The 27,999-nt window shown below is 48.5% G+C and overlaps 1 protein-coding gene across 1 annotated transcript in view; it reads right to left on the reverse strand.

Moving 5' to 3' along the window:
* Positions 1-5,390: 5,390 nt before the first annotated feature.
* Positions 5,391-27,999, reverse strand: part of SH3RF3 (SH3 domain containing ring finger 3) — a 465,406-nt gene continuing 442,797 nt past the window's right edge. The window contains exons 10-11 of the mRNA XM_012556270.1: positions 19,059-19,393; positions 5,391-5,559 (exon numbers count right to left, since the gene is read on the reverse strand). Coding sequence (XP_012411724.1) covers positions 5,391-5,559; positions 19,059-19,393 — 504 coding nt within the window. The remainder of the gene's footprint in view (positions 5,560-19,058; positions 19,394-27,999) is intronic.

Genomic DNA, 27,999 nt, shown 5'->3' on the forward strand with positions numbered 1-27,999 from the left:
TGTAAAATGAGGATGATAACAACCATACCTGAAAGGGATATTCTAAGGATTAGATAATGTATGTGAAAACAATATGTACTTAAAGGATTTTAAATACTCTTCCATTCCCTCTATTTGAAATGCCCTCCAATCCGTAACCTGCTCCCCATCCCTCTGAAAAGCACAGCTCAAGCACCTTGTAGTTTTCAAGGGAGCATGGCTTTCTCTTCTGTGGACCCTCACAAGACTCTGTTTAGGTGGTTCCCCTGAGATTGACTCATCTTATACCACAGTCAATTGAGTGTGGTCTTAGCAATGGCTGGTGGCTCTCACTCATCTTTGCTCACCCTGAAGCACCTGGTGTGGCTCTTCGTGAAGAAGTTTCAAGTGAAGGGCTGGGCTGTGGAGCCTTTCCCCTGAAGATCAAATGGCCCCCTGACTCAGACATGCCACTTTGTCAGTGTCCACTAGAGGCAGGGATACTGACTCCTGGTCACAAAATCTCCAGGGACTGAGACCTCATCTGGTGGCCCAACTCATTGATGGATGATGAGACATGTCTCTGCTAGGTAGGTTGAACAGCTGAGCTACCCTTACTAGTACACTTTTTCCCTATGGTTGTTAAACAAGCAAAGGCAAATTTATCGTGTTTGTTTAGTGAGCATAGCTTCAGAACAAGGGGCGTGAGTGGGTTATGTTATCTGAATGTAAAATGGCACCAGGCCCCAATGGGTTGCCGAGTTTATCTCTATAATTAGGACATAGACCTGCCCAGCAGACTTGCTGCATTGGCCTACGAGGGCACCGTTTCCTGACCAAGTTGGGATGGACACTGCCTACGTTTCATCTGGACCTCCTTTTCCCATGCTCTCATGCTTGACATATTTCTGTAGAGGGGTACATGTTTAGCACCCACCTATTGGAGTTGGAACAGTAGAATTGGAGTTGGCTAAGGAGACTTAAGTTCGAGTCATGGTGTTCCACTGAGCTGAGTCATTGAACTATGTGACCTTGGGCACCTCTGCTAACCTTGATTGCTTATCAAGAAAATAAGGATAATGAGAGTACCTTCCATGCAGGCACTTTCCGTGCTTCCTTACTACAGTGCTGAGCACCTCACTGTCTTCCCTACATAGTAGCCATGCTTTAATTTTTACAGAATAGTAAAATGGCTCTTTTCTAAGCTTCCTACCAATTCAATAACAACAACAAAATGTCAAAAAATATAAGCATGCGTCTTGACTATGAGGATAATGAAAGCCTATTTCAGGAAACACAAGGTGTCTCTTTAAGGCAGGCAGGGGAGCCCTCTGCCAGACTGTCCTCAGTGATTTGGGACAAGCCCACCTTTACTTTACGGAGGTTGGCACCCCTTCTGAGGCCACTCCTATTGTTTGGACTCCATGCACCCTCCGTCTGTACTTCAGAGTTCAGACTTCCCATGACTCCCACACCCCAAGAGCCAGAGAGACAGTGTGGTCTTAAAGAGGGGCAAGCGCCATGAATATGCTCACTTGGAGATCAATACCAGCACTCCTGGTTTACCTCACACAGGGACTTGACACGAAACCTTCTCCCAGACAAATGAACCTCTGGAGGGGAGCTAGAGATCCTCAGATCTTGGGCCAGCCTCATTTCCTTGGCTCCATTCTCCCAGGCCCAGCAAGCAGATCTTCCACATGTTCTCTATATGGCTGTAGGACATCACTTGCTGGCCAAAGTCCCCCAAATATTCTAGGCAGTCTGCCTGCCCTGATAGAAATGTGGGTGTTCTCCCACATGGGAAACCCACTGTGGCAGAAGGTATGTAAGCACACCTCCAATCCAAGTCATCGAGTTGGCGAACATGAATGAGTGTGGTGCTTACCCCAGTTCGGGGTCTTTTTTGTTGCTATTCCTAAATCAGGGCCAAGGTCTTTCTCCTTAGGCCCTCACAGCCTCTGCTCCCCCACCACGCTGCTTCCACATCCAAGAAAAGAAGTTATCTGACATGAGATCTCTCCATGTTCATTTTTATTTAAAGACTCAGAAACACAGGCATCACAGTTTTGTCATCACTGTAAATTCTTCCAAAATCACACGCTGACATTTGTGTCTGACAAAAACATTTGTGTGTGTGTGTGTGTGAACTGTGCAAAGTACAAAGAATTTCTCAGTCAGTCAGCTGAGCTTGGGGCACACAAGACTAGCATTCACATCACAAGGCAGCCAAGAGAATGCATTTTGTCCACAGCAAGCACTCGCACACCGTCCCCCCGCCTACCTTCCTTCCCTTGGCTCAACTCATGCATCTAAGGGCCCTCAGCCCTCTGGTGGCCTGGACTGTTTTCTCTAATGTCGGTTTCCACTGGCTCCACTCACTAGTGGCTGTAGACACTACACTGTGCTCTCAAAGCAAAGCGCCTCGGCCACCAAGATGTTAGTCTTCAACTAACATGTATAAACTGCTGGGTCAGGTTGGAACATGAGGATTTCAAACATGGTATTGGTTTCATCTTAATAGCCAGATAGCCCTTCACGGCAAGATGGCCCAAAGAAAAGGACTCATTCTACTCTTGCTCTTCTCTGAGGTCAAATCTTCATGGTTGGCAGTGTGTGTTTTCAAACGCTCATCACGAAGCATTTTGCCTGATTGTGCATTTTTCCTGCTTTCTGGCAGCCAGGCATTGGATCCCAGGGAACCCCGTAAGAGAACGGCCCTGGCACTGGCTGGACTAGGATGCCAAGGCATCGTGCTGCTGTGAGTTTTCCTTCTTCCTTCCCAGGTGTAACAATGTCTATCCACTGACTCTCTGCCACGAGAGGGGACCAAGTGATGTCTCCCAAAGACATCTGGCTACTTGACCCAGCTCTCAACTAGGAAGGGTATGGGGTGTTCAGGCCCCTAAGGGCTGTTACCTTTCCCCACATCGATTAGGTTTTTGACCACATTTCCCAGTAAGCACCAGCTAAGCAATCGGCTGCTAACTGAAAGGTTGGCGGTTTGAATCTACCCCGCGACTCTTGGGGAGAAAGACCTGGCGATTTGCTCTCGCAAAGATTACAGCCTAGGAAACCCTATGGGACACTTCTACTCTGTCACACGGGTCACTATGAGAAAAAATGGATTTGACACACCTAACACGGCCAGCACCATGTGGCCAGTGGCTGGGAGAGAAATTATAGTCCAAATTAGTCTGCTCTGTTACTTGGTAGCTGCCCTAGTTATTTTTTTAAAAGATTTTCCTTATTATCTGGAAACTTGAGTTAATTCTGGTTTTACTGGAGAACAACTGGCTCAATCACTGTGTTAATTCATGCTCGTTCTTGGTGGCAGTATGATTTTGAACACGCACATGATTTTTGTGCATGTTAGGCAAGTAATTTGGCAACCGATGGCGAAAAGATACTTTGTGGGTTTGATTAGCTCAGCACACAGGGCTCCCTATGTTTAGACCAGCTTTTTCTTCTTTGTTTCAGAACAAATTTCTTAAATCTATTTTCATCTGGAATGAGAAAAACAGCCTCTCTCTAAGCATGATCTTGAGAGTATGGTAGCCACCTGGCAGTAACAAATAGCCAAGTCACATCTGAAAATAGGAACTCTGAAAATAAAAGCATTCCGTAATTCAAAGGCTTCATGCCAGGCAAGAGACTGTGTTTCTCGAATTTGTTAGATCCTCGAAAACCAGGGAGGCCCTGTGTTACAAAAGGCTAACTTATTCAGCCTAATTTAAGTGAGTGGTTTTTGCAAAAATATACGTAGACAGAGCGGTTACCAATTGAGACTTGAACTGATTAAAATGTATTCCTAAGGTGGGAATCTCTTGAGAATAAAACTGTCTTGCACCACGGCTCCACTAGTCAGTGTTTGCGGGAAGAGAGCTGTTTTACTAATGAGTACGTTTCCTTCAACTTCTGTTAGTTGAAGAGCTCACTCACGGTCAAAGTTGCCCTTTCCGCCTCTCTCTCCTTCCCCAGCTCCCCTTGGAGCTCAACTATTGAACTTGATCCTTGAAGTCTGCATCCATGCATTGAATCTCCTTCCTTCTCTTTATTGTACCTTTAAGTCCCTAGCAGATGAAGGTTTGCATTGCCTGATATGGGAGCATTTATTCTTTAAAAAAAAGAAGAAGAAACCTTTACAAGGTGGTGAATCTGAACTGTGGTAAACACTGTACGTTTCTGTAGCAAGAAATCATGTTTTGATAATGTTAATTGCGGTCGTTCTCTCTGAAGCCATTAACAAAGGAAAATCCCGCCTTCCTGGGCTGGGATGGACCTGCAGTGTTCTTGTTACTGCCACATAAAAGGCAATCACAATGACCCTTCCTAGAAATGTTTCCAATTCTTGAATAATAATGATCACTGTCTAGACAGAGCATGGGGTTTTGGTAAGGGTTTAAAGAAATCAGCTTTTTCCAAACTCTCACCCCACCCCGCAACACACCTAAATGGAGTCTCTCTTACCCCATGGAGCACTAGCCAGCGTTTTGATGTTGAGGACATGGGCTTTTCAGCCTTCTCCAAAATTCATATGGTAAATATAAAAATTCTGTCCATTTGATGTCGCCTCAGACATTGTTTTCTTTCAAGCTCAATGAAGTTTTACAAAAAGGCAGCACCAGATGTATGAAAAAATAGGCAATGTCCAACCTATTAGAAATAGATAGAGTCTAACAGCTTTACATTAAAAAGATACGTCGTAAGAAAGAAGCAGTGGAAAGCGACAGTGGTGGCAAAACCAAAAAATGTTGCTCATAATATTGGCAAGAGACAAAGCTAAAGAGGATGGTGCCCCCATCCCCAGCAAGAGGTGTGTGGGCAGCTTTTCCAGGGACTCCCCGGGGCCCATCAGTCAGCACCCTTCTGGCAAAGCACCTCTCGTTCATGAACACCCTTGCTGAGTGGCCAGGCGGCAGGTTATTGAGGTATATAGAGAGGGTGATGTAGCAACTTGGATTTACCACTTGAACCCCAGGGCAGGCCTATCGAGACATTCTCCAAACTCTCTTGCTCCCAATCCCCACCCTCCCAGCCCCAGACCAAAGGTATCAATACTCCCAGCAGCCCTTCTGCAACCTTCGACCCCATCTTGCATAGGCAGCAAATAAGAACACTGCAGCTCGGCAATAAGTTACAGCAATAAATCAACTCTCAGCATCATCATCTTCTTTTTAAAAGAGATTTTTCTTTACAATTTACACAGAGGGAGTTGGCATTTCGTTGAAGAACCACCCCAGAGTGTGTGTGCTCGCGGCTGGGGCTTGCAGGCGGAAGGCACTACCTCAAAACCCTTTCCCCCCTGGTTGAGGGCACGCCCCCGTTACAGGAACATGGTGCCCATCTGCCCACACGGCCTCCCAAGGGACCTGTGACCCTTGAAGCGGCCCTTTCTTCCCTCTCCTGTGCCATGGTGAGCAGGGGTGTCCTCAGAAGCTCTCGACGAAGCTGCCCGGGAAGAGGCCAGTCCGGCCGTTCCTCTGCAGGGTCCCCTTGTACCAGCCATCCTCACGCTTCTTGTGCACAAAGACAATGTCGCCTTCCTTCAGCTCGATCTCCGCCTCGCTCTGAGGGGGGTACGAGACCACCACGCGGTACCTGGGGGAGAAACCAGAAACCACAGGAGGTGAGCCTGAGACTTCAGAATAGGTGCTGCGTCCCTCCCGGGTCAGCCTTGTTAGGTGGTGGAAGGAAGGGCGAAGGGCCTGCCCCTCTCTGTGGCTCTTTTCCCTTTTAGTGTAAATTGTCAGGATTTGGAGCTACTTTTCGCACTTCTTGGAGCCCTGGTGGCGCAGTAGTTAAGAGCTTGGCTGCTCACCAAAAGGTCGGCAGTTTGAATCCACCAGCCTCTCCTTGGAAACCCTATGGGGTGGTTCTACCCTGTCCTATAGGGTTGCTGTGAGTTGGAATCGACTCAACGGTAACAGTTTTTTTCCCAATATAAATATTTTAAATTTAATGTTTCCCCTTTTTTAATTTTTAATTTTTTTTTAAATTCATTCTCTCACTCTTCAGAATCGTTTTAGACATCCATCTGTCCAGCTGGAATGCTCTCTGTCTAGTGTTCATCTTGATTCGGGCCTCCCTCCCCCGTCCCTCGTCCCTCAGCCCACCCAGCACAGCCTCCATTGCGGATTGCAGCCATTTGCTCCTCCTCCCGGCCCGGACCTTCCTGCCAGAAGACTGTGGTCTCCCCAGGAGTGGGGATGCCCGTTTAATCCTCAGGTAGAGGGGCCGGTGAAGGACAGTGGAGCAGGGGCAGGACACCTCGCCTGCGTCCTCAGTTTCGTCAAGTCCTGGCCTCGCTGTTTTTACCTCTCTGAGCACTGGTTTCTTGATCTGCCTCTTGAGGTGGCTGGGAGCCCATGCCATGTGTGAAGGTGCTTTGAAAAATTCTTTTTTTTGGTAAAATGGTCATTATTTTGTAAACATGCTCCCCAAATGATAAAATACTGTGGCATTGGCACCTGAACTGGCCTAAGACCACATCATAAACAAGGTTCAGTTTTTCATACATTCATTTGCATACGTTTTCCTGCTTCCACTCTCACAGAACCTTGGCCCCCTCCCTGCAGCTCCAAGGCCTCTGCCAGGTCCCCGGTTTCAGACCAACATTTACATAAAAATCGGACCACCTGACCGAGAGATACAAGCGGAAAGGCGTCCTCTATGCCATAGCCTTTGCCTACGGGAGGCTTCAGGAGGTGTAGCCAGCACCCAGCTTTAAGTGCGGGGCCTCCGGCAGGAGCCTGGGGAGCTCCCCCTGCCACATAGCTCCCAGGATCTGAGACTGGATTGGTCCTCTCTGGGTGACACCCTGCCAAGCACCCAGAACATGACAGTCAGCACAGGCACGGCCTGACCAGCACTAAGCAATGACGGCAGCCGGGAATGAAATGCTGACAGACACTCCTAGCAGCGTACCTGCTGGCCTCTGGCCTCTGTACTCCAACTACAGACTCCACTACCACCGCCCCGCCCCAACGCTGGTCCTGCAGGACTCAGGTAAGGAGGCACAAGGGCTGAAGAAGAAGCTATGTTCACCCTGAGGCCCAGCCTTCTTCTCAAACACCACCCTAAGGGGCAAACCAAGGTTTTGCACTCAACTACCAACCTCAAGGTTGGCAGTTTGAACCCACCCAGCAGTGCTGTGGAAGAAAGACCTGGTGATCTGCTTCTGTAAAGATTACAGTCAAGAAAACCCTATGGAGCACAGTTCTACTCTGTAACACACGGGGTTGCCATGAGTCAGAATCAACTTCACAGCAATGGGTTTGGTGTTTTTGCTTTTTTTAAAGGAGCAAACCAGTGAATATTCTTGTGCCCTCCATCACTGCCAGCCCCTGACAGAAAATGCTCCCTCATCCCCCACCTCGCCCCTTCCGCCTGCCTCCTTGCCTCACTCTGGTCCTCTAGGGAACTTATGAGGGGCAATTTGGCCCACACATCGGACCGGGCCCTTGAACCCTCAGACCAAATGGCAACGACTGCCTGTATTTCCAGACAATTGTGCAGGCAGAGCTGAGTGGAGCCTCCCCGCCTTGTCCCAGCACAGTGTGTTGAGAATCTCCAGTACCATGTCCAAGTCTTAACTGTACGGATTTTGTAGCAAGCAGGGAGGGTGGTGGGTGTTATTAATTGATGGGTAGCTGGTCTCAGTCCCTGAAAATCTCCAGTGGAAAGTCACTGAAGAGTAAACTCCTCTTGTACAGACACACGTTTTGCAGAGGAAGTGCTGCAGGGAGGCAGCCCAGCCCAGAGGCTGGCACGGCGGAGATGCCCGGTGGCGGCTTGCTGGGTTGTGCCCGCAGGCTCTGGGCGCTGACTTGGGCTGCCTGGGAAAGCCTTTTAGGGGTCGCCTGAAAAAAGCATTTGCCCAGATCTCTACCGACCCGCCTTCCCTGGGGCATCTCACCCAGCCTCTCAGCTTTAAATACCACCCATACTGATGACTTCCGAATGTGTATCCACAGCCCAGAGCCCTCCTGACAGCCTGCCCTGCTGTACTCTTGCTCCACTCCAGTCTGTCCTCAACTCAGCAGCCAGAGGGAGTCTTTGAAAACAAGCCAGGTCTCATCTATCCTCTGCTCAAAACTCTCCTGCGGTTTCCCATCTCTCAGAGCAAAAGCCAAAATCAGGCGCTGGCCTCTGAGCTCCCTGTGGCCCCTCTGACCACGTGTCCTGCTATGCCCACCCTGCTCACTCCAGCCCACAGGCTCCTTGCTGTCCCTCTGCCTGGAACGTGCTCTCCTGTCATGGCCACGGGGCGTACTCCCTCACCCTGCCATAGGCTCCAATGTCTTTCCCTGCCTCTCCCTCTGGGGGCCACTGGGCAGCATGCTATGTCATTTACCTATTTGTCTTAGTTACTTCCTGCCCCCCACACTGGAATGGGAGCTACATGAGGGCAAGGATTGCTGTGTTTTGCTTATCGCTGTATCTCCAGTGCCTAGAACAGGGCTGGCCTATAGTAGTTGCTCAGTAAACTGCTGTTGGGTTACTTCATTACTGAATAAATGAAGGCGGGAAGGCTGGAGGCCCTTACGTGGGACAGTGAAGGGGGGAGCTTCAGGGTAGGGGCTGGCAGTAGAGGCAGCAGCAGCTGAGTGAGTGCCAGCCAGGGGCCAGGAGCTTCTGCTGTGCGTGGGGCGGATGGGGCGGGGGGGTGGCAGAGGACGAGGAAGGGTCCTGAGGCTTGGCAGTCGGTTCAGTGAAATCTGCAGCTCCACCATTACCTTCCTAATAAATAGCTCCTCCTCCTGGCCCAGCTGCCCTGGCTGGCCTCATGTCACTGATGTACCCAGTCTACAACAGTCCATCAGTCATCTCGCTCCCTGGCTAATGAACCTGGCTGTCACCCCCTTCCTGTGGGCAAAGGCAAATAATAGGAGCTGAAAAGTGCACAGCAGGTGGAGCAGCAGAGAGCAGTTCATCATGCTGTCATCTGTCCCGAAGCTCAGTGGGCTTAGGGGCTGAGGCAGCGGGGCCACCGGCGGGTGGGGGCGAAGGCCGCCCACTGAGAGGCCTGTACTGAGACTCACCAGGGCATCCAGAAAAACACCCCTCTGGCTGTGCCCCAGCTCTCAGGCCTGCAGGTGATGGCTTCTACATGAGGGAACTGCCAGACACACAGGGCTCCGGTTCCTCTGTTGTGTTTTTTTTTTTGAAGTTATAAAAAAATTTTTTTTTATTGTGTTTTAGGTGAAGGTTTACAGAGCACATTAGTTTCTCGTTAAACAATTAGGACACATATTGTTTTGTGACATCGGCTGTCAGCCCCATGACGTGTCAACACTCTCCCCTTCTCGACCTTGGGTTCCCCATTTCCATTCATCGAGCTTTCCTGTCCCCTCCTGCCTTCTTGTCCTTGCCCCGGGCTGGTGTGCCCATTTAGTCTCGTCTGTATGGTTGAGCTACATGTAATATTGTTTGTTTTATGGGCTTGTTTAATCCTTGGCTGTAGGGTGAACCTCAGGAGTGACTTCAGTGCTGAGTTAATAGAGTACCTGGAGGTCATACTCTCGGAGTTTCTCCAGTCTCTGTCAGACCAGTAAGTCTGGTCTTTTTTTGTGACTTTGAATTTTGTTCTACATTTTTCTCCAGCTCCGTCTGGGACCTTCTGCTATAATCCCTGTCAGAGAAGTCGGTGGTGGTAGCTGGGTACCACCTAGTTGTGCTGGACTCAGTCTAGTGGAGGCTGTGGTAGTTGTGGATCTTTGGACTAATCTTTCCCTTGGGTCTTTGGTTTTCCCCATTCTCCCTTCCTCCAGACGGGGTGGGACCAGTAGACGTATCTTAGATGGCCGCTCACGAGCTTTTAAGACCCCAGACACTGCTCACCAAAGTAGGATGTAGAACATTTTCTTTATAAACTATGTTATGCCAGTTGGGCTAAATGTCCCCCAAGACCATGGTCCCCAGCCCTCAGCCCAGTAACTCTGTCTCTGGTTCCTCTTTTGATTCATTGATCCAGGTACTCTTGCAAACCAAAAGGTGGGGGGACATCTGAATCATCATGTTATAGAGATTTGTTTATTGCCCTGGTGGCGCAAATGTTGAAGTGCTCTGCTGCTAAATGAAAGGTTGGCGGTTCGAACCCAGCCAGTGGCTCTGTGGGAGAAAGACATGGCAATCCGCTTCCTTAAAGATTCCAAACCCAAAACCCACTGCCACTGATAGCGACCCATAGGGTTTCCAAGGCTGTAAATCTTTATGGAAGCAAATTGCCACATCTTTCTCCTGTGGAGGCACTGGTGGTTTCGAACGGCTGACCTTCTGGTCAGTGTTCAAGCACATTAACAATTGTGCCACCAGGGCTCCTTCCTTAAAGATCACAGCCTAGAAAACCCTATGGGGGCAGTTCTACTCTGTCACGGGGGCTGCCAAGAGTTGGAATCAACTCCATGGCACCCAGCAACAACAGTCTCCACTTGGTCCTTTCCAACTCTCTTCACTCTGTAGCTCCATCTTTCCTCCTCTTTTCTATCTTCTTCCAAAGAGAGCTGAAGAAACCCTGTGAGGAAGTCAAGCCTTCCTGAGAACTTGCACCTGTGATGGGAGCAGACCTCAGAGGCTCAGGACCTGACATGAAAGCCTCATTCCCTGAGATTCGCAGCCTGGACTAGACCTGGATGCCACGAGGAGGCAATGCCCTGCTCTTGTCCTCCTCCCTTGGCCTGGCCATTTCCCAGCTGAGGTACTGGCCTCCTGGCTCGAGGAAGGTGGGAAATTCCTTTCTCCTGAGTTTTCCACAGGCTGCCAGCCGACTGTGAAAGGGTCCCACAGCCCTGCCTCCCCACACTAGTCTGCCACAGCCACACAGATGGCCCCTGACGTAAATCATCTGGGTATCCCCGGCAGCGGCTGGTCTGTGGGGTGTTCAACAAGTTCTGTGTATGAAGCCTCTGACCCCATGTATTTTGGTCTTTGAGAAACCAGGAAATTATAAAACTAATTAAAATGAAAGAGAGTCTAAGTCAGCATTTCTCAAAGTGTGGCCCATAGACCTCACGACCCCCCCTAAACTTACTTGCCAAGACTCTCGGAGAGTGGCAACGGGGATGGGTATTGTCAACAAGTTCTGTGGTGAGGGCTGTGCATGCCCATGTTTGAGAATCAAGGTGCCAAGTGAAAACACTCTAGGCAAGAAGACTTTATACCTTCCTCAGCCTGCCCACCACACAGGGCCTGGGGGTGCATGTACCCCCACCCCCATCTGGGTTGGGACAGAGAAGCCATGATTTCGGGGTAGCTGGGGTTTGGGCTGGAGCTCCGTAAGATGCAGAGATGGAGAAGACTAGGCCTAGCCCTCGGAGAGCTGACAGTCAATGAGGTGCCCAGACCCCCACCTGCTCCAGGCAGGTAAGAGCAGGAGGGCAGAGAGGACGGTGGCTCTGTGGGTGTGGCCACTCGCACTCCAGGTCTTCTCTTCCTGAGGGATGGGGGCTAGCCCAGGTCCCAGGTCTCAACACAGAGGGTCCATCAACTCTAACTGCCCTGGTATGTCTGCAGGGTGTGACAGAGTTGGGCCAGTTCCCACTGAGCAGGCCAGAGCCCGGCTAGAGTGTCCTACCACCCTGGCTTCCAGGAAATGTTCAGGAGGAGAGGAAGTAGAGTGTGACTCCTGCTTCCTCCCAGCCCAGCGTCTCTGCAAACTGCTGCCAGACAGCTCAGCACACAAACGGAGCACTTTCCTACCTGCACGTTCTCACAGCTCTGGCTATTTCCTCTGGAATCTGAAGCTGTGTGTGTGTGTCTGTGTGTGTGTGTGTGTCCACAAAAATGAGTGTCTGTCCTGCCTGTGAGTCTCTGGGAGAGAGAGAGAGAGACACACACACAGAGGGCCCTTCTGCCACTCTCCAACGCTTCTCCAAACACCCGCCTCCTCTCTTCTCCAAGGGAAAAAAAAAAAAAAAAAAAAAAAAGCAAAGGGTGAGATTTCTCAGACTCTGAACACAAGTTTTGGCTTTTGCCTCAACTGCCAGATGCGAAACAAACAAGCAGCTTTAAAAAATGTAATTTGTTAGGGGAAAAAAGTAATTTGGTGCTGCTGAGTAATTCAATGATTTAATGAGCCCAGATGGATGTGGGCTGAATTTATACAAGACAAGTGTTTAACGATTATTATTCAAAGACTTTGCATTATTCTTCCTGCTGCATGAAAGTAATTAATATTTCCCATTGTAGACAAAAAGGGCCATATGAACAGTTGAGGACTAATGCTACTCCAGTGTCATGATTGGGGCATCATAAATCAATCGGAGACTCTGCTGACTATAAATAAGGCGATGTCAATTGTAACTAATTTTCAGACATAAGGCTCCATGAATCAAAATGTCTAAAATGGGAATGGCTTCTTATCACTGCTTATCACAATTAGCTTTATGTGTGAGGTTTGGTGTGCCCAACCCTCTTCCTGTGTCATCTGCTCCCCTCCCTGACAACGGGAATCACAAGGTCCTCCTCCACGTGGTAGACTTTTCAAAGTTCTTGGTTCAGCACTGTTGAGAAAGCATGGTCCTCTGAGTCGGTAGAATGTGGTAATTACAGAGCAGTGTCCCCCTAATGGAGCCCTGGTGGTACAGTGGTTAAGGGCTCGGCTGCTAACCAAAAGGTTGGCAGTTCAAATCAACTAGCTGCTCCTTGGAAACCCTATGGGGGCAGTTCTACGCTGTCCTATAGGGTCACTATGAGTTGGAACTGACTCGATGGCAATGGATTTTGGTTTACAGTCCCCTTAATATCTTGGAAATGATAAAATAAGTCTATACCCTAAACTACAGTATCAATACATGTATTAGTTTCCCACTGCTGCTACAACAAATTTCCACAAACTTAATGGCTTAATGAGGTCCCTGGGTGGCGCAAACAGTTTGCACCCAACTACTAACCTAAAGGTTAGTGATTTGAATCCAGCCAGAGGCGCCACGGGGGAAAGTCCTGGAGATCTGCTTCTGTTAAGATTACAGCCAAGAAAACCTTATGGCCAGTTCTACTCTCTAACACATGGGGTCACCATAAGTTGGAATCAACTCAACGACAGGTTTGGTTTTTTTTATTTTTTGGGTTAATGGCATAGTACAACACACACTATCTTAAAGTTCTCTATGTTAGAAGTCTCACACGGGTCTCACTGGGTTAAAATCAAGGTGTCAGCCTCCTTTCTGGAGGCTGTAAGGTAGAAACCATTTTCTTGTCTTTTCCAGCTTCTAGAGGCTGCCTACATTTCTTCACTCGCAGACCATTCCACCATCTTCAAAGCAATGGCAGGTCAAGACCCTCTTACAACATATCAAGCAGTCTGGCCTCCTCCCCTGCCTCCGTCTCTGACTTCTAAGGGCCCTTGTGATTACATTGGGCAAACTCAGGTCATCCAGGATAATCTCCCGATTTTAAGGGTGACTGATTAACAACCTGAATTCCACCTGCAACCTTAATTCCCCTTTGCCATGTAACATAACATATTAAGAGCTGAGGGTAAACTGACTGAACGTGTGAACACATGGAAGAAAAGACTGTGCCAATCAACAGGGAGTGGGGGGCTGCCAGGCAGTAGTGGAGAAATAATAACAGTTATTGTACACTCATAATTTTCCAGGAATTGATTTAGGTGTTTTACAAATATTATACCTATCAGGTAGGTATTGTTGTTGTTAGGTGCCATTGAGGAGCATAGCGACTCATAGTGACCCTGTGTACAACAGAACGAAACACTGCCCTGTCCTGCACCATCCTCACAATTGTTGCTATGTTTGAACCCATTGTTGTGGCCTCTGTGTCAATCCATCTCGTCGAGGGGCATCCTCTTATTCACTGACCCTACCTTACCAAGCATGATGTCCTTCTTCAGGAGGGACTGGTCCCTCCTGGTAACACAACCAAAGTATGGGAGACGAAGGGTTGCCACCCTTGCTTCCAAGGAGCACTCCCTATTTTATATATGTGGTACTCAAAGGGAGCCCTGGTGGCACAGTGGTAAAGAGCTCAGCTGCTAATCAAAGAGTCAGCAGTTCGAATCCACTAGCTCCTCCTTGGAAACCCTATGGGGCAGTTCTACTGTGTCCTATAGGGTTGCTATGAGTCGGAATCGACTCAATGGCAATGGGTTTATGAGTTTTAATAGGTACTCAGCGAAATTAAGAAAGTTGTTTGAGGTGAAATGGCTGATAAGTAGCAAATGTCTCTACTCAAAGCCACTTTGCAATATTGCCAAGATATAGATTAGCCAGGAGGCAGGAATCCAGAGGATGGGAGTGACGAGGAGCTGACCCAGCACTAGATTTGTCCCCGGTTGGTGTATCCCTGCTAGGGAGATGAAGGTATTAGAGACACTTTTAACCTGATGCCATGTGGCATTCACATCCCATAAGTAAGGTCCCTGGGTGGTACAAACAATCTGCGCTTGACTACTAACCTAAAGGTTGGCGGTCTGAACCCCCCACCCCAGTAGTGCTATGAAAGAAAGGCCTGGCAATCTGCTTCTGAAAGATTACAGCCAAGAAAACCCTATGGAGCAGTTCTGCTTTGTAACACATGGGGTTGCCATGAGTTGGAATCAAATTGATGGCAACTTTTTTTCTTTTTAAACTATGCCTCCTATTATGAGCTCTACTTTATAAAGTTTGCCCTCCCATGTGTATTGTCCACAGGGTAAGAATATGCTCAGATGACCCAATAGTTAAGTCCCCTTGGAAGGAGTTAATAATGGGCACTCTGGTTTTATACATCAGGCTTGTGAGCTTGTTCCATATAGGTCTACTCCTGTGAGACAGACTTGCTTCCAGAGAGTTGACAGGGCAGGGATTCTGAACTTGCAGGCCAAGGGCCAGACCCTGCTGATGAGAATTCACCCAGGTACGTTCCCCTGAGCAGCCTCCCTCCCCCAGGGCATGCCTCTGCAGCACCCTTCACACTAAACTTCCGTCCTTGGAGCACAGTTAAGAGAGCAGCTTGCTGTGGTCCCCACAAATCCTTAAGAGAGACACACAGGTTGAGATCCGTGGGAGTCTGTGCATAGGAGACATCTGAGAAATGCAGGCATCAAATATTGCTGCATCGGGAACCAGTCCATCATTCTAAGGGGGGTGAGGGCTCCTTCTCAGGAGTTTGGTGGTGAAGGCCTTGAGTTTGGCTGTCCCGATCCTGCCCTTCCATTGCTTTCCCCACTTCCATGATCATAAAGTGGCCTTGCACACAGCAGGCACTCCATAAATATTTGGCAAGTGAGTGAATGCGCAGGGCCTCCATCAGCAGGGATTCTTGCCTCTGTGAGGTGGCAGTATCACAGCTGCTCCCCTTCCTCCAGCTTCTAGGCGAGTTTTATTCACAAGCCTCCAGGGCCGTAGTCTGTGTGCTTTCTGGAGTTGTCCCAGAGTTGTCTGAAGGGCAAGCATTTCCACTGTGACATCCTCAGCTCCTACCTTCCCGGGCTCCCCGGGATACTAAGTGGTCTTACGGGCTGCAAACGTTGAGGGCAGATGGAGTTTCTGTGACTCATTAGGAAGTAGTGTGGTTTAAGGCAGCTTTTGTTGAAAACTCTTCTCATTATTGAGGCTCTGTGGTGTGCTTGGGGACAAGAAGGGTGTTAAGAGGCTCTGGGTAGCTTTAGGCTTTTCTGAGTACAATAACACCCTAATTAGACGGAATAGTCAGAGAATGGGAGTAAATCTCTGAATTTTCTAGTTATTCACAGACTTCCATAATTCTTTAGAACTGGGACTTTTAAGATATCTTATTGGGGAGTCCAGAAGTTATGCCTTTGAAGATAAATTTGAAAGATCTGGAGAGACAGAAACTTAGGGAAAATATGAGAGCAGCTTTCAAACATCTAGAAATCTATCATTCTCATGAGCCAGCTGACCATCTCTGTGTGACCCAGGAGGGAGCGACTGGGACCTGCATTCAGAAATCCAGGCAGCTGTATTTTGGCCTCATGGAAGGAAGAAGGTTCCAATATTTAATAGCTGCCCGAAATTGGAAGAACCTCCCTGGAGAAAGGAAGTAGAGGGGACAGGGAGCAGTGATGTGCACGTGTGTGTGTGTGTGTGTGTGTGTGTGTGTGTGTGTGTGTGTGTGTGTATCAATCCAGTTATTGGCGGGTTCTGGGGAACTTATTGTGGCTCAGGCACTTTACCGCAGTTAGTTATGTCATGTTTGGGTCAACAATGGTGCTGCACTTTGGACGGACAGTGGAGTAGTAATTAACCATGGAGGATCTGGGTGCAGACACAATGACCTCCTGGTGGGGAGTGGGCATTTTCTATAGCGTTTACAAACTGAAGATATCTAGATCCCTTTGTGGGCCCCCTGCAGTATACTGGGGTGGCTGCTGATCCTGTGGCTCCCACCAAATGGAGTGGTTAAGAGCTTGGGCTTTGCGGTCGGACTACCCTCAGGTTCAAACCCTGGCTCTGCTACTATCTGTGTGATCTTAAGCAAGTTACTTAACCTTTCACTAACCTCACTTTCCTCATCTATAAAATGATGATAATGATATTATTGAACTCATAGGGCCCTTGGGAAGATGAAATGAGATAATACACAGAAGATAATTTAAAAAATGCTGGGCACATAGCAAGGGCAGATGTTAAGCTATATGCAGGGTATGGCTGTCCCCATGGTTATAGCTGGAACCCATACCAATTGTTGAATGTTCTGAATATCACTGCTGCACAGAGCATTCAAAAAATGGTAGCTATTATTATTCTAAAAAAGGTGTAAATACAGACATACATTTTAACTGTCTATCACAAGTTGATAACTGCTGGCCCCATGTCATCCAATAGGCTCCTCTCGGAAACGGTGAGTCATCTAGATCCAAACCCATTGCCATCGAGTCCATTCCGACTCATAGCGACCCTGTAGGACAGAGCAGAACTGCCCCATAGGGTTTCCAAGCATCGGCTGGTGGATTCAAACGCTGATCTTTTGGTTAGCAGTTAAGCACCTAACCGCTGCACCACCAGAGCTCCGCCATCTCCATCAGGGTTTGGCAAATTACAGCCTGTGGGCTAATTTGAGTTAAGAACGTTGTTATATTTTTAAGTTGAAAATAAAACTGAAGGAAGAATAATATTTCATGACATAAGCAAATTATATGAAATTCAAATTTCCATGTCAATAAGTAAAGCTTTATTGGAACAGCTATGCCCATTCATTTACATGTTGTTTATGCCTGCCTTTGTGCTACAAAGACAAAGTTGAGTAGTTGCGACACAGACCGTAAGGCCCTCAGACTCTAAAATATTTACTATCTGCCCCTTGACAGAAAAAGTGTGCCGACCCTTGATCTAAGGCGGTGAGAAGGGCTGGTCTCTGCGGTTAGCAGACGCTCAGGATGGCAGACGGCCTTCTCAAGTTGCAGCGGCCACTCACAGAGGCCGTGGTACAGAGTTGAGACACATGGAGGAACCTGCCCTCAGTAAATGTGGCTGAGCAGGGGGAGAGGATTACTGACGGAGATTGCATAATTATTTACTCAGGAGATAGTTAATGTTTTTACTGTTTAAACAGTGTTTCAACGTTAAGAAGCTTAGAAGGGAAAATATTTTCCCACTCTCTATCTTGACAATCATTTTTATCTCTCCATAATGCCTTCCAGCCTTTATATAAGAGCTTTTTAGGACTGATCACTCAAATCAAAACCCATAGCAACCCTATAGGACAGAGTAGAACTGCCCTATAAGGTTTCCAAGGAGCGGCTGGTGGATTCGAACGGCCGACCTTTTGCGCTGAAGCTCTTAACCACTGCGCCACCAGGGCTCCAATAGGTCAACCCATAGAGCAAGAAATGGGCCCTCTAACCCCTTGTAAAATCAAGCCTGAGGCTCCTTCCCATGCAGGGAAGAACCAGCAGGGGCTCCTGCTGCCTGGGGGCGAGTCCAGGCTCCACAGCTGTGTGGCCGAGGCTCCTGACTTCACCCCTCTCTCGGGCTCCGTCTCCTCATCTGTAAAACCCTAGGCTGAACAATGCGAAATTGCTGCTTCTGGGAAAAAATGGAGGAATATCAGCAGTTTCACATGGTTCAACCTAACGGACTAAATACTCCTGAAACCTAGTTCGGGTTCGTTGTTGTTGTGTGCCATCCAGTAGATTCCGACTCCTAATGACCCCATAGGACACGACAGAACTGGCCCATGGGCTTTCCTTGGCTTTATGGGCGCAGAACGCCAGGTCTTTTCTCCCGCAGAGCTGCTGGTAGATTCAAACCTCCGACCTTTCGGTTAGCAGCCGAGCACTTAACCATTGTACCATCAGGTCCCTTTATTTCGGGATAACACTGAATAACTGTGAGATGTTAGAGTGGACTCAGGTTGAAGAGACGCCGCTTTCTGCGTGGAGCACATATGCCCCTGGGGACACAGCCTAGGGGTTTCACTTTAGGGTTGCCACAGAGAATCCAGAGATTCCTTGAACTGATGGGAACACAGGTCCCCCTCACTGCTTCATTTCTTGATATTTGGGCTCAGTATCTCATAGGCTCTGATAAATTTTTCAGTGAATTCCTTGCAATCCCAAACTCAAAAACCAGATGGATTCAGAAAATGGAATATGACAGTGGTGTATCTAGGGCATTGCGCCGGCCCTAGGAGCGCGGTGCCCCTGAGCAGTTTCTATTAACCCTGTATGGCCCGATGTCCTTCCTCAAGCACGGTACCGTGTTAATAAAAGATTAATGAGCTTGACTTGTAGTTTTGAGCTGCTATTATGACAGTTATCTAAAAGAGAGCTGTCAGATGTTTGGACAGGGGTGCAATTTCAGTGCTTGCCAAAGTGCCATGTTTCATAGATACGCCACTGTCTGTACCGGGTTAACAGAAACTGCTCAGTGGCGCCACATGCCCAGGGCCGGTGCGATACCTGCCATACCTGTTGCACCCCGGTTATGCTTCTGTACAACTCATTTTACCCAGATGCTTACTATCCAAACTCAGGAACTGAAGAGATTTGGATAGTGAAGGATGTTTGGTAAACGTAATCCTCAGAACAGCTCCACGACTGTCAGTCCCATTGTCCCTGTTCTTCAAAGGTGGCCTCCAGGACTGCAGAGAACAACTCCCTCACCACCACGACACACCTTTTCCTCTCCCCACCTTACCTCTCTCTGGGCAACGGCTTGGGCTCGGGGCGGATAGCAGCCATGGAAAGAGGCACTTGCCTCGAAGGGGACAAGGAGAAGTTGAGATCCAAGGAGCCCGTCTTTCTGTGCAGTGGCTCCATTCCCATTGCGCCCTGCATCTCGCTCTCTATGGGGCAGGAGCCCGCCCTCCCGTGGCTGGACAGTGAGGACACTTCAGGCCCCACAGCGCCCTGGAGTGAGGCATCCACCGCCACCTGGGGGTCGTGGGTTGGCGAAACAGACGGTGGGGAACGTGACTTCTTTTTGGTTGATGCTCCTGCCAGAAGTTTCAGCAGCCCACTCTTCTTCTCCTTCTGGAAAGACACACAGAATGGGAACCAAATGGGTTAATGCCTCTAACTTCCGTTGCTGTTAGTGAGAAGGGGTAAGTATAATCCTATTTGAAAACTGTAAAAACAATTGCATAGAGCTAGTCAGAGGAATAAAACAAAGCTCGGATCCAAAGCTATTTCCAATTCTTGCTTTTCTTCCTTTCCCCAGGCCTGGCAGAAGGGTCCACAACAGATCCACGAGGCCCCTGGCCAGGAGAAGTGGGTCACTGCCGGGAATGAACGCTGCAGGACTGCCATTTTCAACAACCCGGCATCCCAGTCTCCACCACGGGACCTTGCTCTAGTCTGGCAACTTTATTTTGCTGGGCCAAAGAAACCAGAAATCAACAGAATGTGGTTTCTCCTTGCCCAGTCTTTTTAAGTGGATTTTGCCAGACAGATGACGTGGACTCCTTCTCTTTATTCCAGACTGGGTTTCCCATGAGGTCAGAGACCATGGCTGGGCCCTTGTTCTTCTTAGGAGTATACAACAAGTTGTCTCTCTTTTGAAGAGGCTGGGCCTACTTTCCCTGTTACCTTTGGGTGTGAAGGTACCATTTTGCTCTTGACTGGACTCTCTGATTGCCCGTTTATTCCCACTCAGAGAGTCCCTGTATCACTCCCTGCTAACGTCAAACATTTTTAAAAGAAAATTTCAGGGCTCTGCAGCTTGGCTAGGGGCTAATTATTCCACAGTAGGCTTCCTGAAATACGTTCCTCTCAACGCTGGGTTAACAGAGCCACATCCCACGGATCCCCAGACGCAAGTTTCATTTGGAAACCCTGGGTCGCATTTTATGTAAACTTATCTCCACACAAAATGACGTGCACAATACGGGAAATTCTGCAGTGTGTGTGTCTGCGTGTGCCTGTGGGACCCTGGCGGCACAATGGTTAAGCACTCGGCTGCTAACCTAAGGCTGGTAGTTCGAACCTACCCAATGGGAGAAAGACCTGGCGATCTACTTCTGAAAAGTCAGCCATTGAAAATCCCACGAAGCACACACGGTTCTATTCCGCTCCAGTAAAGATTAAAGGCTAGAAAACTCTGTGGGGCAATTCTACTCTGTCACATGGGGTCCCTATGAATGGAAAACCAGCACCTGACAACAACGTGTGTATGTGTGAATGCTACTTATATAGATCTCAGGAGAGACATTTGTAGGCAAGGGAGGCATGCAAAGAGGCATCTCTTTGGTTCCTCTTAGTGGCCCTCTGAGGGTTCTGTTTATCCCAGGCTGTGCTAATTCCCCTCACACCAACCACAGACAGCAGACGGAGGACTTGAAGTCTGCAGCTCCTTGGTGCACTTTGCCCTGAGTTCCCTCAGTAGGACATATCCTGACATAACCTCTTCACCCCAGCAAGTGGCTTCCCCCTATTAAGGGAAAGGGTTAAGATGAGCTGTGTCAGTACATGATCAAGGTTACTTACAGACAAAACCAACAGAATAACTGGAAGGAATCTGCCCTTACAATCAGGAGACCCTACGTCAACATCATCCTATTAGGACGTCCAATCCCCTCTCCAAGTTGATTACTTATTCCCATTTCTTATAGATTATTCCCCTCCCGCCCACTCTCAAAGTGACCACCTGCAGGTGGAACAAGCAGCTACACAATCTTTGCCTGCGAGTCACAAACTCAGCACCCCACTGGCTCAAAGGGGCCTTCTCTCATCAAGTCTTACTCCATGTTGAAACAGAGTAGAGCCTTGATAAACAGTAACTGGTGAGGTGAAGGGAGCAGGCTGGGGCAGTGAGACCAAGCCAAGAAAAGTGACATGGGAGGTGTCCTTGGTTAACTGGACCAACTAGCATGTCTGCCATTTCTATTTGTTCTCAATCCTGCCCATCATTATGAATGAACAGGGGTCTCTTCCTTTTGCCCCCCTCAGCAGAGGCCTGTGGTGATCGACATGGGAGGCACTTAAAATACTGTCCACTGACACTCTAAGTCCGTGTACGAGATAAAAGCAACCATATTCACGTGAGGCTGGACCATGGGTACGTGTGTATGTGTGTGTATGTGAGTATACATGTACGTGTGTGTGTATAAGTGTAAAAGAAACAGAGTTTGTATACATGCAAAGAGGTGGTTTTTTAACAATGTGCTTACCTGGGAATTGGGATATTTTCATGAATTACTGGAATTTTTTTTATTGTTCAGTGAAAGTTAAGTGGCAGGGGCATACGGTATAAAATGGTGGCAGTATACAGAAGTCTGACACTATAGCCACAGGTCAGTGATGGCTGCTGAAGAGTCTGCTTTGGTCACAGGGCAGATCGATAGATTTCTTCTTCCTGCCTTTTCCAGTCTAACAATTCTCTCTCTAACCAGTCATGACTGCCTAGCATTCATGGTTAGAGCACTACTGGGAGGAGTCAGTGGTGATGTAACTGCCTTAAAATGCAAATATCTTGGGATATGCATGAATCATTAACACTTTAGTATGAATAAGTCTATATGATTTTCTCTACCCCTAGAATAGATATTGACAGAAAGGATAGAAGCAGATGTTTTCAATATGACGTATGATGAGGACAGGCTGGCTTCGGAGAACCCTAGGTCTGGTGGAGGAGGATGGATGTGAGTGTAGGGCAGTACCATGGGCAGCCCTGTCTGTTTCATTTTGCCTGGCTCAGCCCTGTTTTGATACTATGAGGAAGAGTTATGTGGGGCACACTTAAGAGTGACTTTAGTAATTCTGCCACCAGGGGGTGCCACATAGCTGCCTTGGGGAGTCCCCGTTTCTCCAAGCAGCTGGGGCTCCTGAGGCCTCCATAACAACAGAGCCTCTAATGACTGGTGGTGTATGTCCAGCTCCTTATGACGCCAATCTCCAGACATGGGGCTGTTGGGGGCGGGCATCAAAGGTGGGAGGGTAAATTTAGAGTGGGCATGAGTCATGGAGTCGGAATGGTCCATGGCCCCTCGGGTAATATGGAAGAGTGAGCCTGCGCAAAGCATTGAGAGATCGCATGATGCCAATCAACCACCCAAAGCACTGCTAGATTGTGTATCAGAAAGCCAGAAGCCATCCAATGTTACACAGTGAAGCTGAGGACCTAAAAACTTGAAATAATTTAATCGTATATGTACATATGGGCATAACCATATACATTTAACTAAAAATATGAACAGTATGCAATGGCTCTTCAATCCTGCCAGATGGCCCTGAGAGGAGAGGAGACTATGGCTTCCAGACAACATGAAACCTAACCCTCGCTCAACCTGCAATCCCTGATCCTAGGACCTGACACACCTTTCCTGGCCGCTCTTGCAGGCTGAGTGTAGTGCTGTATAAACCAGAGGAGGTAATAAGCTGGCCTCAGCGCTGTGTGCTTTTTAGGGAGCGTTTCCATGGTGGTGCAGTGGTTAAGAGCTACAGCTGCTAACCACAAGATGGGCACCTCGAATCCAGCAGGCGCTCCTTGGAAACCCTATGGGGCAGTTCTACTCTGTCCTATAGGGTCACTTATGAGTCAGAACTGGCTTGACAGCAAGGGGTTTGTTTGTTTTTCTTTTTCCAAGACTAGAGGGTGTAGACTAAAGACAGTCTCTCCTTGGCTAGCAAATACTCCTGGAGGGAATACTAGATCCATGGGGCACTAGGCCAGCCCACAGCGCCTCTGGAGCATGTAACTGAATTGTTCGTGGCCACATTACCAGAGAAATCTCGTTCCAGACAAGTAAATCTAGATACGTGTGCCCAGTGAAGTAGTGGTCCCCCACTCCCCACCATCTCCATGAGAGACTCTGGCAAGTGTCCAGGTTAAAGATCTACATCTGGGTAAGTATTTTTAAAGCATCAATCACCATCACCCTTGGCTACAAGAATTGGCTCCACTATAGTCATTAATTCTCAGCTACATTACAAGTCTAGTGCCCTCAGACCTCTAGCTATATATAAAGTATTAATGGAAGGAGACATAATTAAGACATACCCAGAGTAAGTGGGGATCTACCTACCTCTTAGAGATTTCTGAGGTGAAAACACGGAACTTCCTATGAGGGTCCAGCAGGTGAAAAAGGAGAGGCAAGTCCCCAGGGGGCCAGTGTCCGAGAAAGCCCACCGCCTGCCTGAGGCCAGGCTTCTACTCAGATGGAGGCCTGACTGCTTCTCCACATGCATGTTCTCCAGCAGGCGGACTCATTTTGGGGGTCAGCCATTCCTACTCTTAGACTCTGTACTGATGCTGATAAGGGAGTTTTGGAGTGACTGTGGGGCATGAAGAAGAGGCAGGCATGGCCCTGCACGTGAAGCCATGAGCGTTCAGTTAACGGGTTGGCACCTTGCCTTTCCCTGCTGCGCTCGCAGTATCCATGCCTTTCCCCCTTCCTCCTCCTCCAATCTCCCTTCAAGAACTTTTACTGGACGTCTTTCTCCTATGTATTGTGCTAGGTCCAATTGAGCAGGGATGGATTACCAACAATGAGGTACGCAGAGGCTCAATTGTGCTTACTTACTCATCCTGTGGTGCACAATTTTTCCCAGTTTTCACCACATCAAAGATGGGTAAAAAGGGGTTTCTAGGCAGGCCCCAGCCCTAGTTCTAAGAATTCTGAAGAAAGCAGAGGGCAAACACAGGCCTTTATCACGTTCCTATGGAACATGGCCCATGTCCCTTCACGGGCAGCAGGAACCAAGCAGGATCTTGTCACTCTGGTATGAATAAAGCTCCATGAGCTAGGTTGGGGAAAAAAAAAAGTCTGGTCACATACCACCTGGACACATACCACCAGTCATCAAAGATGTGGTGAAACCCACGTGAAATCGGGCACTACAGATTAGTAAGTAAACACAATTAAGCCCGCGTGTACCTTGCTTGCTGTAAGCTGGTAGAACCATGCTTACTGGTTAATATGCCCCTGCTGGAGGAGCCCTGGTGGCGCAGTGGTTAACAGCTCAGCTGCTAACCAAAAAGTTGGCAGTTCAAACCCACCAGCCTCTCCTTGGGAACCCTATGGGGCAGTTTTACTCTGTCCTATAGGGTCACTATGAGTTGGAATTGACTCAACAGCAACGGTGTTTTATTTTTGTAGGTTGTGCAGGGAAAGAAAACCTAGACTATTCTGTTAGAAAGCATGTTAAGTCAGAGCCTTTCATATGGTGTTGGGATAAAATGTGGCATTTCTCAAGTTCATTTCCCAACAGGACGCTCTGTGGCGGAGCAGCTGAGGGACTACACTTTGGGCAATGCTGGAGTAGAGGCTAGAAAGGAAAAGACGAGACAACGGCAGAGGGAGAAACTTTGGGAGCTGCCTGCAATAACCAGGAGGGAAGTGATGAGGCTGGCTTAGGCTGGTGACTGGGAAGAAGGCAGCAGGGCTGATTGCTGTGGACATTCAGAAAAAGCAGAGCTGACGACTGGATGACTCTGGAGGAGACTCCCTGGGGAACATGGTGGCTGAGAACCACCTGCCCAGGACACTCAGCCTGTTTGCAGAGCTGCTTCTGTTACAGCGGGCCAGGAATGAAAGAATTGCAGCATCCAAGGTGACGACTGGTTTCCCCAGTAGGTCTGGCTCTGCCACAGTGGTTCTAGATGCGGTGGGGGAAAGACATTTTTCCCTCCAGAAGACATTTGGCAATGTCCGAAGACATTTCTGGTCGTCACAGCTGGGGTAGGGAATGCTGCTGGTATTTAGTGGGTAGAGGCCAGGGATGCTGCTAAACGTCCTACAACACAAAGGACAGGCCCCCATGTCCCAAAATTATCCCACCCAGAATTCAATAGTGCCAAGGTTGAGATCCCTGGTCTACAAGGGAGAAGACAGCTGGCCAGATGTACCAAAAGAGCATCCAGGCGCAGCCCCACTCGGAATGCTCCCATGGGTGCTGGCCCTCCTCCCCTCTCAGTGGAGGCAAGAGATACCCTGGCACCATGAGATACTTCCTGCCAAGCACACTCTCCAGCCAACCTTTCCCTGCCCGACTCTTCCTCCTCCCTCACCCTCGATGGGTCAGGTTCCTTTTCATTCCCATGTAGTCTTCCCCTCTAGAACATAAGCTTTGGGAGGGCAGGGACCACGCTGATCTAATTCAGTATCCCCAGTGCTTAGTACAGTGTCCAGAACACAGCAGGTGCTCAGTACACAGTTGTTGAATGAATGAAGTTCAATACGAAAGCTCTCATGTCCCCTATAGACGTGTCCTGTCTGCCTGATGGGCAGAGAACAGAATCAGCAAACACTTGTCTGCAGGGCAACTGCAAGAGAAAGTCCTGAAGGCATGGGCTGTCCTCTGAGAGACTGCACAGCTGAGCAGAGAGAAGACAAACCCCCCAGTCTATTTTCTAGTTTCAATAATCTTACACTGGTGGACTTAGAATATTTGCAGTAGAGTTCCAACCTTAGCTGTGTATTTTGGAAAGGCTGAGGTAAGGTGGGTAAACGTGATGGATGATTTTCCTGTCTCCATTCTCCATGATTAAATATGACCGATCATTTTCTTGATTTGACTTTGGCAAACACCGATTATCATGGCCAAAAATCCTGCCTTCCAGGACAGAATTCTGCTAATGCCTTAAGCATTCAATTCTTACAAATGCCTGTGGAATTCAGTGTACTAGTGATCATCATGCACATGGAATTCACGGAATATTTATGTTGACCTTCCACGCCCTTCCTATCGTAGTCGTCCCACGTAATGCGGTTAAGAACTAGCTAATGGACACTTTGAATACTGCGGAGAAAGGCTTACTGATGGATTATGGGGCAACACTGCAGGAGGATAAAAGGTTCTAGAGAACACAATTTATGATTGATCTGGGCTAAAAGTTTATGTTAAGGAAAGATGAATTTGCTGGGGTTTCTCTTGGGATCTGGGCTAAATTAGCAACTTTCATTAGCCCAGTGAGATGCCCAGTAAGATGCAGAGAACGGCTTCACTGTTACATTTGAGGCGTGGTCATTCTTTCCCTACACAAGTTTTCCAGCCAGCATCCTGCTCTCTCCATCTGCGGCTTAAATTCCCCTCTCTTGGGGAAGGATCGCTTCCCATCCCAATGATCCCTCTGAATGGCCAAGGTCCAACATTTCAGCCTTACTGGGTGGACCCAAACCAAGCTATTTGACCTTGGAACAAAATTCCTTCCTTGCTCTCAGATGTCCTGATTTGGGAGGGATGGACATCTGTAAGAAAGGTCCACACCTCCCCAAAAGAGGGACATCCAGCTGGGATGTCCCCTTCTCTGTGAAGCCCTTCCCAGCCTCGCCCATGCAGTTAATCCCAACCCAGTGGTTAAGAGCTACAGCTGCTAACCAAAATGTTGGCAGTTCAAATCCACCAGCCGTCCTTGGAAACTCTACGGGGCAGTTCTACTCTGTCCTATAGGGTTGCTATGAGTCGAAGTCGACTTGATGGCAACAGGTTTTTGGTTTGGTGCTTGCCTACATCCCTCTCTTCTGCCATAGCATGCATCACGGCCTAGCATACTGCCATGCTCTGCGGATGTGGCCGAGCAGCACAGGAGAAACACCGGGCTGGTGCTGGGAAGGTCTGGCTTTGAGCCCCAGCTCCGTTACTCACTGGGTGATCTTAGGCTGCTCCCACCACAGGCTTCTCTCCTGTGCGATTGGAAGAACGCTGTCTGCCTCACAGATGGTGAAGATGTGATGGCGTGTCTCCCCTACTCACCTTTGAAAATTAAATGTTCTGTAAAATATCTGGGACCTGGTTAGCTCTCAATACATTTTTCTTAAGTAATAAAATGAGATTCACATCCAAGACACCAGGAAGCGTTGTCACACCGTTGACCCTTCCCTCCACCTTGGGGGAGCCCGAGGACGAATGCAGGGGTTCTGATCCATTTGTGCACAAAGAACAAACCAAGGAGTCTGATGACATGCACACTTTGGGGCCCCATCCTCAAAGATTCTGATTCAGCATGTCTGAAATGGGGACAAAACCGCGATTTGGATACAGAGCGCAGGAAGTGATAGATTAGAGGCTAACAGTCGTCTGTGTAACCTTGAAAAGTGATTTAACAGACTACAAAAAGTGACATAAAGGCACAGAGAAGGGACTGACTTCTTGGGAAAGTAGAAAAGGAAGAAACTAAGGTTTTCTGAGCACTTAGTAAGTACTATGGGGGCAGTGGTGGCTCAGTGGTACAATTCTTGCTTTCCATGCAGGAGTGCTTAGAAAACCTTAGCAGGGGCTTTCGAGCAGTGGTTTCAACCTCGCTTCACATTGTTTCAGAAGGAATGATTAGATCCTGGTGCTTTCCTTTTGGCTGAAATATGATGCTTTCTTTTCCACCATAGTAAAAAGCAAATGGGGCAAAGATGGTTCAGTGGTAGAATTCTCATCTTCCGTGAGGGAGACCCAGGTTCAATTCCCGGCCAATGCACCTCATGCACAGTCACCCCCCGTCTGTCGGTGGAGGCTATGATGTTGAACAGGTTTCAGCGGAGCTTCCAGACTAAGATGGACTAGGAAGAAGGGCCTGGAGATCCACTTCCAAAAAATCAGCCAAGGAAAATCCTATGGATCACAAAGTTCTGATCCCATTGTGCATGGGGTCACCATGGGTAAAGGGGTGATCCACGGCAGCTAACAAAGAGCCCCAGCACAGACGACAC

The sequence above is a fragment of the Trichechus manatus genome, unplaced genomic scaffold (assembly GCF_000243295.1).
Source record: "Trichechus manatus latirostris isolate Lorelei unplaced genomic scaffold, TriManLat1.0 scaffold00004, whole genome shotgun sequence".
Classification (NCBI taxonomy): Eukaryota; Metazoa; Chordata; class Mammalia; order Sirenia; family Trichechidae; genus Trichechus; species Trichechus manatus.